This window comes from Brachypodium distachyon, chromosome 2 (genome assembly GCF_000005505.3).
Source record: "Brachypodium distachyon strain Bd21 chromosome 2, Brachypodium_distachyon_v3.0, whole genome shotgun sequence".
In the NCBI taxonomy this organism is placed as follows: domain Eukaryota; kingdom Viridiplantae; phylum Streptophyta; class Magnoliopsida; order Poales; family Poaceae; genus Brachypodium; species Brachypodium distachyon.
Genome location: NC_016132.3, coordinates 11,571,664 through 11,588,205, shown reverse-complemented (window position 1 = coordinate 11,588,205; position 16,542 = coordinate 11,571,664). Strand labels below are relative to the sequence as shown.

At 46.4% G+C, this 16,542-nt stretch overlaps 2 protein-coding genes and 1 long non-coding RNA gene across 3 annotated transcripts; 1 reads left to right on the top strand and 2 right to left on the bottom strand.

Annotated features, from left to right (window-relative positions):
* Positions 1-5,220: 5,220 nt before the first annotated feature.
* LOC100842127 (probable E3 ubiquitin-protein ligase LOG2) lies at positions 5,221-9,818 on the bottom strand. Its single transcript, XM_003567657.4, has 3 exons — positions 9,418-9,818; positions 7,287-7,785; positions 5,221-5,594 (listed from the first exon to the last, which is right to left on the bottom strand). Exons 1-3 carry the CDS (start codon positions 9,696-9,698, stop codon positions 5,466-5,468), a joined length of 909 nt encoding a protein of 302 aa, XP_003567705.1. The 5' UTR covers positions 9,699-9,818; the 3' UTR covers positions 5,221-5,465.
* On the top strand, positions 8,047-9,281 carry LOC112270976. Its single transcript, XR_002963712.1, has 2 exons — positions 8,047-8,929; positions 9,028-9,281. It is a non-coding gene; the product is annotated as an uncharacterized LOC112270976 (long non-coding RNA).
* A 1,398-nt stretch (positions 9,819-11,216) lies between the features above and the next one.
* LOC104583075 lies at positions 11,217-11,810 on the bottom strand. Its single transcript, XM_014898520.1, has one exon. The coding sequence runs from the start codon at positions 11,808-11,810 to the stop codon at positions 11,217-11,219; it is 594 nt and encodes a 197-aa protein (XP_014754006.1).
* Positions 11,811-16,542: the final 4,732 nt, after the last annotated feature.

The following is a 16,542-nucleotide window of genomic DNA, read 5'->3' as shown; positions in this document are numbered from 1 at the left end:
CTTAGGAGTTTGCAAATGGCCGAGGCCCTGCGTGTGCAAATCGAGGTTCAGAAACAGCTTCATGAGCAGTTAGAGGTAAGTATCAGGGACAGTTTCTATCCTTTTTCTTTATATATATGTTTCGGCGTCACTCTTTGTGCTGTATGATTCTATTAAGATATGGAGAGCGTGGTTATTTAAATGAATAGTCAAATTCCATGTGTTTACGTCCCATCAAATGTAGGATTTTGTAATTCTTTTATTTACGTCGATTGACTTGAATAATATTCTCAGGTTTGTTCGATAAAAAGCTCCTGCTGGAATTCAAGGAGTTCACTTTCTGCCAGATTTCAGGAAGTGCTGATTTTCAGTAAATGCAGAAAACGTCTGTTGCTTCGGTAGTGTAGAAAGCAGTTGTTGAGTTCAAACTCTAAAAACTGGTAAACGCACACACCAAAATCACTCAAATCATGGCTGGAACACGACATACTCAGCTGTAATATATGTGCGTTTTGTGCAATAGTGTAAAGACATATGTTCAGTTCGTCTGATATTTAACCTGCAATGCATAGGTGGCCTTCTAGTTATCATGGTGGTGTTAATGGTGTACTAAAGCTAACAAGTTTGTGACCTGAAAACGTATGCAATCTTAGTTGTTGCATAATCCAATCTAGTTAGTTAGGAGAAAGTGGACTATGTTGTGCCCATGAATGTTATCATTTGATTTTGCTGCTGAGTTGACCATTATTTTTAACTAATTGTTTCAAGAAAGATGTGAGTGCTGTTTTCAATAAGAGTTGTTTATAAATGCTCCATTTGATTCATAATAAGTGTCTCAGATCTAGTACAACTTTGTACTAAGTTAGTACAAAATCTGAGACACTCATTATGGATCAGAGAGAGTAGCATGCAAGGTAGTACTTATGTTGATAACATCTGCTTCAAGAATTTTTTTTACTTGTGGTTTTTCCCCCTAAATTGAAACATGTTACTTCGAGTATCTGAAGTTTGGGCAGATGCAGAAGATACGTAGCCGCAGTTATTTCGAGTATTTGTCCATTACAGCTTGTGGTCACCGTTAATTTCCCAGTGCTACATTTTACAGATGGTTTTAGACATTTTTTTAGCTTACTGGTTGCATTGTGTTCAGGTGGTAACGAACCTCGACTTGTGAAAGCTGCAACAGACCAATTAAACAAATTACCCTTCTACCATTCGTTCTGGAATCGTACTACCAAACCCTCACTGGTACATTCTTTATTCTTTCAGTGAGCTTTGGTCTTCCAGTATCCTCATCAGTACTTCCTTGTTATTTAAATTGTAGAGTATGTATTTTTCTTGTTGATGATATCCTGTTTGAAATGATTCTACCACTTAGAAAGGAAAAATTGTTTATTGAAAATGATATTCTGAACGTGTTCACTGCAAGGGAAATGGGAAAGGTATTCTTCACAAATAGCGGTTCAGAAGCAAATGACTCTCAGGTACAGTAATTAGCTAAACAACCTGTCATCCTTTGGGATTTATGCTAGTCATATATAAATACTCTCATCAAATCTGCGCATTGTGCTCAAAACAATACACATAGTGGTACTGAAACACTGACAGTAGGATGGTTATGAATTTTATATTGTACTCAGATTATCATATTTTCGGTCAATGATTATTTTTTCCCTTGCCTGACTATGTGTATTATTGAATTTACATTGGTCATGAGTGCAGACCACATGACCATCAGTGTGTTTCGTGCGAGCTCGAGGAATAAGTGAACCTTTTCCTCCAGTGAGTTCTTGCTCCAATGGGAATCTCCTCCACCTCCTGCTCCAGTGAGCTCTTCCCCTGCATCACCTCCGCCAGTAAAACTGCATGGTAAGCATGATTCTCTCATGTTTGACTCTGGATGATTTCACCCTTGCATACTTGTTCGGTGCAATGTAGCATTAGTGCAAAGTAGACAATGACATGATTTAGGCTGTGTTTCCATTGCCCTCATAGCATAGGTAAAACTAATCTCCGGACAATACGAAATTGGCTTAGCAGAACATGATCAGGAGGGCACGTTATTACTTTGGAGTTTGATTATTTCTACTTGGTGAATGCTTATGTTCCTGCTACGACAGGCTTAACACATACTCCCTCCAATCCATATTAATTGTCTTAAATTTGCCCAAATATGGATGTATCTATGTATAAAAAGTGTCTAGATACATGTAATATTTCGACAAGTAATATGGATCGGAGGGAGTAGCAGATCTGTTCATGAGAAGGTAAAAGATCAAAATTTTATTTTTATCTAACCCTTACTGGATTTGAGTTCTATAGGAGCAGAAGATAAAGAGGATTGGGAAAGAGGAACTGTTAGAAACTGCTGTTCATAGAAGTGAACTTTAAGTTCAGTGTTCACAAAAGTGGGACAAAAGAAACAAAGAAAACCACGGGGAAGAGCTGAAAAACTGATAGTGTTGTAGCCGTGGCAAGGGATCTGTGTATACAAAATTGCTGAAGATTGAGAATGGTGCCTAGGTCAGGGCAGAAGGTGAGCTATGACATCAGAGGTGGACATGGATATATGCATTGTTGCTTTTGCTGCTGATTATCAGAGGTGGAAATGGAGACACCTCTAGCCTTTGATGCCTTGTAAACTGCAACTATTGCAGGCGACCATGCTTTGTACCTGACAATTGAGTTTGTCATTGACAAACTCTAATCTGCTGGCTGTATCTTTCTTTGAGATATGGGGCAGGTAATCATGGTGTAAATGCAGAGAGATGTTGCCTTTCTGTTGCTTTGTTAATTTTTGAGTAGATGTATCTGAAGATACTTAAACCCCTTCATCGTTCAGCTGACTGTATTGGATGTTTAGAGCATTCTATCAAATTGTAGTGTAAATTTTTTCTCTTCTGACAATGGTCCACAATGTCAGGTCCTACAAAATGCATAATTTTTTTGTCCCTCTACCTTGTGTAGCATCCTCCTTGAATTCATAATTTCATCCAGATCACAAGCTGGGCTGCCTCATCGAACATAGACCAATGTAAAATACTAGCTTCCCTCTCTCTGTCTATCTCTATCACTCTGGACCGAGCTAAAATATCCCCACCCTGGGCCGAGCTTCTCAGGTGCGCATGCAACGTAATTTTACATGGGGGCGTATGTTCATGCTTGTCTTTTTACGGAACCTGTTTTCCTAATGCGCATGCAGCCTGGTGTTGGCTTACAACCGCCTACAGTCCTGAAACCCCAACGTAACAAATTTACGTCGCGTGCACAGAAACTGGGCCGAGCGGGGCGGAAGCGCGCTCGGGCGTTCGGCTGGACCAGGCGGGTGGGGTGCAGAATAAATAGCGCGACCCTACGTGTATATATATATACACACCTAAAGAGTAAAATGCACCGTATGTCTTAAACTATTTGGAATGTGTCAAATTTGTTCTAATTCTATCGAAGTGCATATTTAGACCCTAATTCTTTATAAGCTGTTCACGCGTGGTAATCGAGCCCGAGCCACCGCTAACCGGCCAGGTGGCAATTTGCCTACCACGCTAGCTAACTGTCGGGCCGCTGAAAATTGCGAATAGGCCAGATCTTTTAATTTTACTCATCCTGAGGTCCTTTTCCCGATTCTCCCCACCCCGCTTGAAATTGCAAAATGCAAAGGTTGGGCCTATTTGCATTTTCCAGCAACTCGGCAATTAGCCAGCGTGTCAGTCAACCTGCCACCTGGCGGTCAGCAGCGGCTCGGGCGCGATTAGAACCACGCGTGAACAACTTACAAAGAAAAAGAACCAAAAGGCTAGTACAACGCCGACAAGTGGCAAAAGAAAGACCACACCACCGACCGTAGCTAGATTGGACCAGAACCTAGCCGTAACCACCGTAGTAACCTGCACAACATCAAGTCTAAGAGACGATGAAGTCGCACACATGACCTCAACAACCGCTTCACGCCCGCCACCAAGTCTCTTGAAGAATGACCGCAACATCAGGACCACCCCGAACAAGCCCACCATAACGCCAAGAGAGAAGATCGGCAACTAGGGTAGCAGCAGGCCGGAACTGAGGAAGGAGATTGTCCAAGATGCATCGACGAGTGGGTCCATCGCGCCCAAAGGCCCATTGTCCCAGGCATGGAACCGACATTCATCATCGACGACAACCATGCTCATCGAAGGGCTCCAAGGCCACCAAGACAACGCTCTCAAGAGAGGAGAACGACGCTGCAACACCGCCATTGTCGAGTCCGTCAACCAGACCAAGGGTTTTCCCTGGTGCCAAAGGAGGAGGAAGCCACAATCAAGCCACAACGACGCCTTCAAGAAGGTAATGGCGGCCGCGACCGTCATTGTCGTCGGCAACAGCCGCGCAGGGATTTCTCCCCGGCCCATGACCACTGACTCCGATCCGGTCCAGGAGCTGCGATGGGGATCATGCTGGCGAGTCCACTACTGAAGGGAGGGAAATCTGCAAAGGCCCCAACCCCGATTTCGGCCCGCATCGGCCGGATCTGAATCACCATGTCAACGCCCTCTGCAGACCAAGCCGGCCGCACTCCAACGTCGCCGCCACTCCCAAGGGGCAAGCTGCAGCCTTGGCGTGCCTCCACCACGGCCAAAGGGCCCGCGTTCCCCGCGTAGGCCACCGTAGGGCCGTCCGCCCTGGATTCGGCGCCACCACCGGTGGATCTGGTGAGCTGCCTCACCGCTGGCCTCCGAGACGCAGCAGCACCTTCGCGCACCTGCGGCACACGCCCACGCCCACCGGAGCCCCGCGCTGCCCGCCTGCCTGCAGCATCGCCGCCACCACGTGCTGCCCGCCAGCAGGACCTCCGCCATCCCGTGCCGCCGAGGAGCCGCCATGCACCGGTCGCGAGGGGAGGAAGCCCGCCCCACCGCCACCTTCCCTGGGCGATGCGGGGGCTTCGCTTGCACCCCCTCCGGCAGCGGCGAAGCAAGGGAGACGGAAGCGGGGTTTGTGGGCCGGTGGCAGATAGGGTTTCCCCCGTGTCGCCAGAGGAAGGCTACGCGGAGGACGAAGGGGTTTCCTTGTGCAGACCTCATTGCAACAAAGAAGAGTAAAAAGCTTAAAAATATGAGCGCATATCCGATTATCTAGACTAATTTCATATGGGTATCAGCGCGAAAACAAGGAACATCCACAGGATGAACACAACTCATGTTCAAACTGCTTGTGGCCATGGCACGGAACCTTCAATCTTGTTCTGCCAAATGCTTGTACCATAGATTTCTTTAGAAAAACTGCTTTTTCAATTAGAATTGTCAAGCTTGAAAGGTAAAGACTACAAATATGTTATTACACTTTAAAATTCCAGGTAGCTTGTCGCCAACAGTATACCACAATCAGTTCGTCCTTCTCAGGTATATTTCATGTGTTCATTTTCTTGTTGTTGCCAAAAACACAACTTCATTTGAACAAGGAATATGTACAAGCAATGTTGCTAGAACAAGAGTTCCTTTATGCACTCTTAACTACTGATCTCCTTGGTGAAGCATGTTGCTATCAACCTCAATCTCGAGAAGGCGCTCAACAGGTTGCCTGCATATGGGGCATTTGTTGGTCTGGAACCTTAAAAGTTGAGCGCATTCCCTGCACAAGCACTGCAAAAGAGCACAAGACGTTATTTGCCACAGGTTTGTTGAAAACTTATGGATCAGCTAAGTTCAAAGATATGTATAATATGTCATGGTATTTCTCCAGCATTTTTCCTCCTATGTACCCCTGGTAAAATCCTTCTTGAGATAAGCACTGGCGTATAAAAAGGATGAAATGCCACAAATATTAGATCTGGTGATATATTTTATTTTATTTTTGAAAAAGAAACTGTAGGAGAGGCTCCAAGAGTAGATTGTATTCAATTAAAATATATATTAGATCTGGTGATTCAGTTGTCTCCATAGATTTAGACACTGAACGGTCAAAACTGAGGAATGTTGCCAACAGGCTCAACAGTTCACTTCTTTCACATTTTTTCCCATGACATGAAAGGGTTACACTTTGCAACAAGTGAAATGAAAAGATTATTCAAACTTCATAGGTTCTTGTCTTGGTTTCAAACTAAGGATCAGTTTGCCTGCACTGCCAAATCTACTAATTTTGCTAAAACTCTGCAGTGCTTTCAACTAACTGTTAATACAAAACAGAAATAGAGAAGTGGCAATTAGTACCAACAGAAATAAGGCGCTTTGCCAAATCAGGCCGTGATGTGCTCAAAAGTTGTGCGATTCACTCTTTGGGAGAGGATGGAACCAATACTTGGCATTTGGCAATGCATCTTCGCCAAAATTGCATGCCATGAAGAAATTTGGAAGAGAAGGAATGAATTGCAGTAACTAGCTTAATAGCGAGACTGAGTGAACTTTCTTGGTAATGAAATGAAATTTTACTCCAGTGTCTGCTAAGCAGATTCCGTAATGAATTGGACGGTAACTGTGGGCAATTCTAATGCTAAATTTAGACGATCAACGTGCATGTGGCATACTAATCATATTATTCCAAACTCCGCCTCTTCTCTAAATTGTCCTGCTCTTTACCTCCCACATTACATTGCTCTCAACACCTGGTCAAGATTAAAGAAAATCTATATGGAAAATAACCCAAATAAACAACTCCAGAATATGTAATAATAACCTAAAACTCTAACAAAATGATCTACCATCTGTAAATAGATGACGTTTTAGACACTAGCACTGTCTCTTGCAAACATCTTTGAAAATTCCTCCCACCTTCCCATTCTATAAGGCGCTCTCATATTTCGAGATTTAACTTTCACCATCAACTGAGCAATCATTATACAACTTATTCGATATAAAAAATACACTGTTAGATACTTCTTTCAAATGCGAATACAATGGTATATTTTTTGTGGCACATAACCCATATCTTTTGGGTTAACTTGATGGTCAAAGTTGAATGTCGAAATGTGTGGGCACCTTATAAATTGGGAAGGAGGTAGTACTTCTTATACGTTCATGTGAAGAGAAATTATAAAATATTATACTATGAAGATATATTTAACATATGTAATGATACTATTTTCACCATACCAACCCAAATATACCTTTATATAGTCCTAGTCAAAATAAGAAAAAAGTGACTATTGCTTTCTACGACATCATGTATTGTCAGATGAAGGTAGTTTAACTGTTCTTGCCAAGCCTATTTCCATCTAATATATTCAGGCTGAAAAGTTGTCAATTTTTTTTCGTTTACAACCAAGTTCAACAACTACAAGCCTTATAGTCAGATCTATTCATCGAAATAATAATATTCAGTAGGAAAGGATAACTTACCATATGCCTGCATGGAAGAACAGTTGTATCTCTTGGTTCTGAAAGACAAACCACACACTCTTTCCCAAAATCATCCTCAGGAACATTCTTGTCAGTTGTATTTCTAATGCCGTATATCTCCTGCAAGACATACCTAGTTCCATTTACCCACATTATCTGCTGCACAACACGAACCCCATACTCAGCTTTCTCTTTCTTCACAAATACAGCAAATTTAACCAAAGACTTAGAGTCTTCAGCATCTTGTTCCCTTTCCGATTCTTGGTTGCTTGATATACCCACTTCCACTTTGAACGCCACTGGAAATACACCATCTTCACCAACCTTAGTTAGCTCAGATTCCTCAAACATTGAGACATTAATTCCTGTTCCACTAGGTTGCTTGAACTCCTGACCTTGACCTTCCTTAAAAGTTATCTTCACAGGTTGGAGCACATTTTCCTTTGTAGCCTTCAGGACATGGTCATCATCTTCTTGTGCAAAGAAGTAAACAGTTATGCTGTTTGCAAGATCAAAAGATAATGAACATTAGCGTGGTAAATTCGAGTGACAAGAATTAAAATAGAATGCACAAGACAATGCCACAAAGGAAGAGATGCTACGGAACACTATGAAAAAAGTAAGGACCTACAATGAGATAGCCTGACCTCAAACTGGGACAGAGTCACAGAGACAGGTAGGAATTTGGTGAATCTCACAAGTATGGCTTGGTAATGTTAATTGTGAAGGAAAGCACACCCCCAAAACCATCAAAGCTCTATTATGACTTGTGTACTGTGAGTTTATCTGAGCTACCTAGATGAATATAACTAGGCTTGGAAATCCATATTTATAACTAATTTTGCTACTCCCTTGAACATTCATGTTTCCACTCAAGCACCAAGCCTTGCATACAATATATGGTACTCTAATATAGTATTAGACAAAGATGTTGATGCTTCACCAACACAATATGTGCACCCCAAATATGTTTGAACATGTGCCTGCTCCTAATATTACACAGACTCTAACCTGAACCATTCAGACAATTGACACAGAGCCAGTTTTGTTAAAATGTACATAGAAGCATATAATCAAAAGTATGAAAGCATATGCCAATATGTAAAATAAATATTATCAAGGCTATGTTCTGAACAAAAGTGTCAAGGCTCAAACAAATATGTCCATGATAAACTCTAACAGAGTAACTATACGCTAGCACACTAACAGGCCCAGGGCGCCTGTGCGGCACTGTTATGTACTGCTAACCTGAGTTTAGTTGGGAATAATCAAAGCATTAGTAGTACCTACTCCTACATGGGAATTCTTCCAAAATCTTATCGTAATCGCAGCACTCTCGATTCTCCAATCTGCTCGTCGTAGCTACTTCCGCTGATTAATTTCTTTGCAATTCCTCCAAAACTGATCCATCGTTGGCAAGGACTAGGTACACTCCACTTTCAATCTTCCATCTGTGTATTGAGTATTCTCTTCTGATCTTCATCTTCTCATGTAATACACTGTTGAACAGACTCGTGTTCTTCGTTTGATCCCCTCTGTTGACAGCTTTCACACATCGATTGAAGTCAGCAAGTTGGAAGTGACACACTGCTTGGTAACCGATAACCGATTCACCAAGAGGAGCAGGCGAGCAGCAAGCCAGAGTAAGTAGTACATGTAGAATTTTGTTGGCTATTCCATGCATCAGCAGAGAGAAGGTTTTGTAAACTGAAATTGTTGAAGTCATATTTGCATTTTACAGCGAGACAAGATTTTCATCTTTTTGACTCAAGATTTAGTGGATTAGCTCTGGTAGCAATTGAAAATGATGTTTTGGAGAAGGTTTCTTATAAAAACTACTTGAAGATTGTATCAAGAAATGCTAGAAGCTAGGATGGAGCGTTTCTATTAAAGGAAATACACAGGACATCAGATTTCCAAGATTTGTTGGTGATAAGATGTAATTCGTCAAACAATCATATTACCAAAAGTTATTTTCATATTTGGCTTTTGTAACACTAGGAGTCTAATATTAGATTTCGCACCGGGCCTCCAAATTCTGGGGTACGGCCTGCACACTAATGGTCGGCATGACTACAAAGGAACCAGAACGACAATACAAATCAAGAATTCAAGAAGAGCAAGGGGGAACCTTCCGGGCGCGTCGGCATCGAAGGAGAAGGCGAGGAGTAGGCAGCGGCCATCGTCGTCGGGCACCAGCCGCAGGGTATCCCCCTTGACGTTGACGCCGGCGTGCACGGCCACAGCCCTGTGCCGCTCCACCTGCGCAGGAACCGGCACAGGTGGCGGCGCGGCGGCACTTGGGGGCCAAGGCGGGTACCTGTGGTAGTACGGCGGTGGCAGCCCATGCCCACGACCGTCAAAAGGAGGCCGCGGCGGATTGGAGCTGCCGGTGCTTCCGGTGTTGCCCATTGATGCGTCGTCGTCTTCGTGCTGCGGTCTAGGTAGGTTCGTTTTCTCGTGCTGACTTCGCCAAAGTTTCTTTTTGCCTCACAGCGGGCCCATAGTCCGGCCAGTTCCGACTGGATCAGATCGACTTGCTTCCTTGGGATTTTAATCGTTTTTTCGCCGAGAAAATACAAAGTTTGCGTCCAGAATCTCGATGTATAAACTCGATGTATAAAGTAAAGACAAAAAAAGATATTTACGAGTGGAAGAAAAGACGAACACGGAACTACAACTCGACACGCCACACAACAAGGATATAAGATAGGATCACTCATAAACCCCCAACTTCCGCATGAATCCAAGGCCTAGTCTCATTCCAAACGGTGGAGAGTAGACCCATGATATCTGACCGTGCGGTATTAAAAATGACATGTTATGATGCTTTCATATTCACCAGGCGGACAATACGACTAGGAAAGCGTTATCCTTGTGGGCCATCTGAGGGGTATAGAGGGAAACCGCACTCCATGCAATCCACACAGTCCTCCTCGGTGGTAGCGTGATCGATCATATCCAGTAGAGGATCTCGGAGCATCTCCAATGGGCTACCCAAATTTCTCTCCCAAATGTCTTCTTTTTGTCCGTTTGGGGAAGCAAATGGACATGTGTCCGCTCAGTGTCCGCCCCCATCACCCAATGGTGTACACCAAACGGACGTGTGTCCGCCCAATGTCCGTCCTCACCATCACCCAAGGGCGTCCCCCAAACGGACATCTACATGTCCGAAAATGCGGTTTTTTTTTGCATTTTTTGCTAGCACACATGCATACTTTATTTGAATTTAAAAACATACAAATTAATGACATAAAAATAGCTAATGATAAATAAACATGGATACAAACTGTCTGAACTAAAACCGTGAACGTTGACCATAGCAAAATCACACCACATATAGCTTCTAGTATAGCTCAACAAAAGCTCAAGAAAAAGTATAGCTGAACAACAAGGCTATTGCAGAATCTGAACTGAACTGGGATTCTAGTATAGCTTCAAAATCAGACCATATATAAATCAAAATTTGACATGCGAAATATGTCCGTCACTAGACACAAGAAGCTCCAGCTAGCTTCCTTGCTGAATATGAACCGAACTGAACAATGCAAATCCAGCTAGCTTCCTTGCTCCAACAAAAATGAAAACTTACAGCTTACAAGAACCTTCTTTTTTTCCCAGAAATGCTTGGCGGGCAGCATAGACCACTCAAAAATTATATATAGGTTCAAAATCTGGCATGTCTCACAGCATATATAGGTTCAAAATCTGACATCTTTCACAGCATATATAGGTTCAAAATCTGATATATCTCACAGCATATATATAGGTTCAAAATCTGGCATGTCTCACGCATTTATAGTTTCAAAATCTGACATCTCTCACAGCATATATAGGTTCAAAATCTGACATCTTTCACAGCATATATAGGTTCTAAATCTGACAACTCTCACATGAGAATATGAGAAGAAAATGCATAACAGGGTAGCTTCAAGTTTGTCGATCCGCGATCTCTTTCTTCTTCTCGATGTACCAAGCTCTCGCCACATCATCCAAGGGGCTCAAATCCATGCTCATGATCCGGTTCTCCTCCATCAACATCTTGAGCTCCACTTCTTTGGCTCTTGAAGTTGCATCCAGCTTGGCAGTGGCGGCCAGGTCAGTGGCAACAGCTGCATCTCCACGGTACTTCTCTTGAATCGTGTCCATGAAGCTTTTGAAGTGCTCATCTTTCTTGAGTTCTCGAATTTCCCCTCTCTTTCCACTTGAGGCCTCTTTAGCAGAAATCATCTCTTTCAATGATTCTTGCAAGGCAATAGTGGAGGCCTCACGCTTCAAGTCATCCTTCGAAAGCTTCTTTCCCCGGGGTCGATCTGAACGCTTCCCCAAACCCCCACTTATTTCACCAGCTTCAAGATCAATTGGTATCCCATCATTGCTTCTTTTCTTCCCTTGAGCAGCATTCTTGGCTTGGATTTTGAGAGAAGCAACTAGATCAATCCATTTAGGAGCCTTGTGAAGCTTGATCCAACAATGAGGTAAGTTGAATTTCTTGCCATTGTTCATAGCCCGGAAGGCATCCATTGCTTGGATCACTTAAGCCATGCCAACTCCACTCACAGGGCGGTTCTTCACACTATCATAGACAGCGGTGTACTTGTTGCATTCAGCTAGGATATGTTGCCACCGATGGGTCAAAGAGTTTTCATTGCGATCACTTTCAAATGAGTACGGAATGTGGTTCTTGTACTTGTGGAAGTACTCATGTATGCGCTTCCAATATGCACCGCCCTTTTGCTCGGCCCCGGCAATTGGGTCTTGTCCAATTGTTAGCCATGCATCACACAACAACTTATCTTCATCCTCCTTGTATGATTTGGTCCTCTTGGTGCGACTTGCTGTTTCTGAGGCTACTTGAGCTAGTTCTTTTTCGAACGTACTCTTTTCCATATAATCAAACTCTTCATCCTGCTCACCATTTTCCTCTCCATCTAGCTCATCATCTTGCTGCCCACTATGGCCACCATCTTCGTCTTCCTCCTTCCGACCATCTTGCTGCCCACCATGTCGTATCATCTCTTGCAATGATTCTTCATCATCATAGTATGCCTATTGTGATCCAAAAATATGGCATCGATCAAGCCCCATCAATTTGTTTGAAAAGACAACAAATTGAATTAGTGAAAGATGTACCTCATTTGTCGGTGGCAATTCATCGAACACATTCCGGGCATCCGGTGACACGGCCGTCGGGGAGGGAGAACTGAACAGATTCCGACCATCAGGGAGATCGCGGGCGGATGGAGGCATCCATTGCATCATTGGCGAGTCACCGGGGCTGTTCATGGCATTGAGGTCGAGAGCCGACGATGCACCCGCAAACGACACCGAGTCGCCCACCTCCGAGGACTGGATGCATGGAGAGAGAGGTCCCATTGCAGGCCCGGAGCCGTATGTCGGAGATGACACGGGTGGCGACATGCTCTGAGGAAGGCGGTTCCCTGAAGATTGACTCACGGCCGCTTGTTGGGCAAATGCCACCGCCACGGCCTGCCGATTGTACAGGAGGAGAGCCTATTGGGCGGCCAACTACTGGTTATGCGCCGCCTCAGCAGCGATGGCATCTTCTTCCTTGGCGGCGGCAAGGGCTCGAGCAGCGGCATCCTCCTGCAACTTCTTCGCCTCCGCGGCCCGGTGGCACCTCTCCTTGCGCTTCAAGCTCTCGGGGTTGGGGATCTTCCTTGCGACGGCGGCGTCGACGTGGACAGCAGCAGGTGCGGAGTTTCTCGGTGCGCCGTCCATGGCAGCTAGGGCGCCGGTAGGTGAAGGGCCCCGACGGGACACAGCGGACGGCCTCGGTGTGTTGTCCAGGGCGGCTCGGGTGCGGGGAGGCGACGGGGGACGGCGGGATTCGGCCTCCGCTTCCCGTCCATGGGGGAGCTCGGGGTTGGGGAAGAACGAACGGGGGAAGGCGACGGGGGACTGGGCAACGAAGGAAATCCCGTTCGGGAGGAAAAGAAGCTGGTGCGAGAAAGAAAAGTCCGTGGGCCAGGCCCGAACAGAGGACAAAAGGACATCCCATTTCGCCCCCAAATTTGGGGCAAGTTTGGGGGATCTGTCCGGACAAAAAGGCCACTATGTCTGTTTGGGGGAGCCCATTGGGATGTGATTTTTGGGCCAATATGTCCTTTTGTCCCAAATAGGACATTTGGGATAGCTTTGGGGTAGCCCATTGGAGATGCTCTCATACCACATGAGGTGACCCATGGTCTCCTCTTATTGACCACAAAGGGTGCAACCTCATGTCTCACTGGCCATTCCGAAATCCAACATATATCTTGGAAGGCAAGTCAGAGGAGAAGATATCAAATTGTGACCTCATGGTTGTCAGGGTATACTCACTTGTTTATGTTTGCCGAGCATCAACATATACCTTTGTATATAAAATACTTGAAATATTATTATTTGATGAAATTTTTTTACTTGTTCAAACATTTTAATACTTATAACTCTCTGAACTTGCATAACATTGCAATATGTGAATACTCCTCCGTCCGAAAATAAGTGACGTGGATTTGCATAAAAATTTATCCAAATTAACGTCACTTAGCATAAGAATCTATACAAATCCACATCACTTAGCATAAGAATCTATGCAAATACACGTCACTTATTTTCGGACGGAGTGAGTACATGTTTTACTTGGTAAGCCTATATTATAAATTGACCGATGTTATATGATAAACGTTCACAACTAACATGGTATCCATGAGGATAGTATAACTTGATAACGGCTGGTGTAAAAACAATCATCAAAACATAATAATACGTGGTATATTTTGAAACACTCATCGAGAGTCGAGACGAACACAACCGTGAAAACGGATATTTAATGCTCCCTCCATTCCAAAAAGGAGGGCGCATAACCTCTTGCAGCCAAACCAATGCAATGCAAAGTTATCTCATTTTGGACGCAGAGTGCGTACGCAATCTCCTCTGGCTGTGGGCTGCTGTCGCTATCACAGTCAGCTCCTCGCATGCAAACAATTCGGAACAATTTGCATTGGGCCCACCACTACGCTGCTTGTTGCTTGCCCACGTCCGCTCATCTTCCACCTCCTTGCATGCGGTCTGGACAGAACTGTTTGCTCATTGGACGGACGACCAGCAAGAAAATTTTTGGAGGGAACGAATTTTTGGCAGTAGACTGATTAGTATCGCCAACGAAATTGAAATTTGAAAACTGGTCATGTCCTACGCTCCATCTTCCATCTTCCATTCTGCTCATCCTTTGCTCCATCTTCCATGCGCTAGCATGAGCTGAAAATCCAATTCTGCTCACCGCTCTGTTTTCTTCTCTGCTTTCCTTCATGACCGACTTGGATCTTAACCAACCGATCAACTGGGATGGGGTAGAAGAGTATGAGGGTGAAGTTGAGGATTTGAGTTATGATTTGAAGTGGGATACTGATGAAGAACGAGAAGGAGAGGACGATGCCGCCGGCCGCAGCAGCCCACGGATCGAGCTTGCCGGACACGGGAATGAAGTTCTCAGTGTCGCCGGCCGCGGCAGCCCACCGCTCGAGCTCGCCGGCCGCAGGAATGGAGTTCTCGGCGTCGCCGGCCGCGGTAGCCCACCGCTCGAGCTCGCCGGACGCGGCGACGGACTCGGACTCGCCGGCCGTGGGAATGGAGTGGACGACGTCGCCGGCCGTGGCAGCCCACGGCTGGAGCACACTGGGCGTGGCGACGGACGGCTCGAGCATGCTGGACGCGGTGGCGATCATCAAGCGGAGCAGCACCTCGGCGAGCCTCGTTCTGGACGCGGCAACGGAATTCATGGCGCACGGCTCGGGCTCAACGGCAGCAGAAGCTTATCGCCTGGCTCAAGCTCGGGCACGCTGGAACGCGCTGGCAGCGGCAGCGCGCGGCTCGTGCTTGCCGGCCGCGGCTTCATGCCCGATCGCCGCGGGCGGGGACGCACCCGGCTGGGACTCACTGCTAGTCGCGGACGCGGTGTACCAGCCAATGAAGTCCTGGTACACGCCGAAGAGGTGCACGCGAGCGAATACGGCCACGCCGACGAGCAGCGCACCGGAGATCACGGCGACGCCGACGACCATGGCCACCATGCAGACAACCAGCATGCCAGAGATCACGGCGACGCCGAGGACCATGGCCATGCAGACGACGAGCACGGAGGAGATCACGGCGACGCCAACGACCATGGCCATGCAGACGACGAGCACACCCACCATGATGGCCATGCAGACGAGGAGCACGCCCACAGAGCTTACCTCATGAGCCTAAATTTCTGGACGTGTACAACACCATTTATATTGATAGAAATGGTTCTATCGCACAAAGGGAACCCAGAAATTTTACTTGGCAAATGGAAAATTTTACTTGGCCCATGTCACCGCGGCTGCAAGCTCTGTCTCTAAGCATGCCACCACCATCGCCTCCGCACCCACGCACACAGCAGAGATGGCGAGCTCCGTCATCGTCGCTTGAGTCCACGGGCACGCACTGGATGCGCTGCGCTCGCCAAGCTGGGAGTTGCACGACCTACCGTGCACGCCGCGGCCGTGGCCGTGGCCGAGCTTGCCGCACGTGTGTCCAAGTCCACACGCCGTGCCGCCGTGCATGTCCCCGCCGAGTCCGCACACGCCGTCGTTGAGACCGCACGCACGGCCCTCGCTGTGCTGGTCGCCTTCTTTCTCGCGGCCGATGGAGAGCACGCTGCTGAGTCTGCGAGAGCCGTGGCCACGCCCGTGCGTGCCGCCCATGCTCGTGTCGTGGCCGACCCCGCGCACGCCGTCGTCCACCGGCTCGTCGTCCGGCAAGTCGTGCATGCCGCTGTGGACGAGCCCGCGTGCGCCCTCACCGAGCCTGCCGGGCTCGTCGCGGTGGCTGCCACGCGGGTCTCAGTGCTCGCTGTGACGGACGCGTCGCCCTCCGCCCACGCGCTTCTCTTCTTCCGTGTCTTCTTCCTCGCTGCAGACGTAGAGTTCGTCGAAGCCATCTTCTTGGCTCTCCCCCCAAATTGAAAGATCCTGGTATTCACCATCGTCGGTCTCGTCGTCGGAGTGGTCGCCAGGCATGTCAAAGTCAACGGCAAGCGGAGCTGACTCGTCCTCCACGGACGGAAGACAAGCTCTCTTCGATTTCTCATCAAACATCTCGATTTTTCCTTTTGATTTCATCTCGTCTTGGTGTTCTTCTCTTGGAGTTGGAGGCGGAGGCAGCAAGGTCCAGTGGAGGAGGAGCAGGAGGAGGAGTAGTATTCGGTAGGAGAAGAGAAAAGGGAGAAGAA

Bases quoted from the DNA above. Each gene is read 5' to 3' on its own strand.
- LOC100842127 (XM_003567657.4), bottom strand. From the start codon at position 9,698: ATGGGCAACACCGGAAGCACCGGCAGCTCCAATCCGCCGCGGCCTCCT. The intron at 7,786-9,417 runs GTTCCCCCTTGC...TCTTGCAAACAG, and splicing joins GATGCCGACGCGCCCGGAAG to CATAACTGTTTACTTCTTTG. The intron at 5,595-7,286 runs GTAAGTTATCCT...GCTCTTTTGCAG, and splicing joins TTCTTCCATGCAGGCATATG to TGCTTGTGCAGGGAATGCGC.
- LOC104583075 (XM_014898520.1), bottom strand. From the start codon at position 11,810: ATGGATGCCTTCCGGGCTATGAACAATGGCAAGAAATTCAACTTACCT.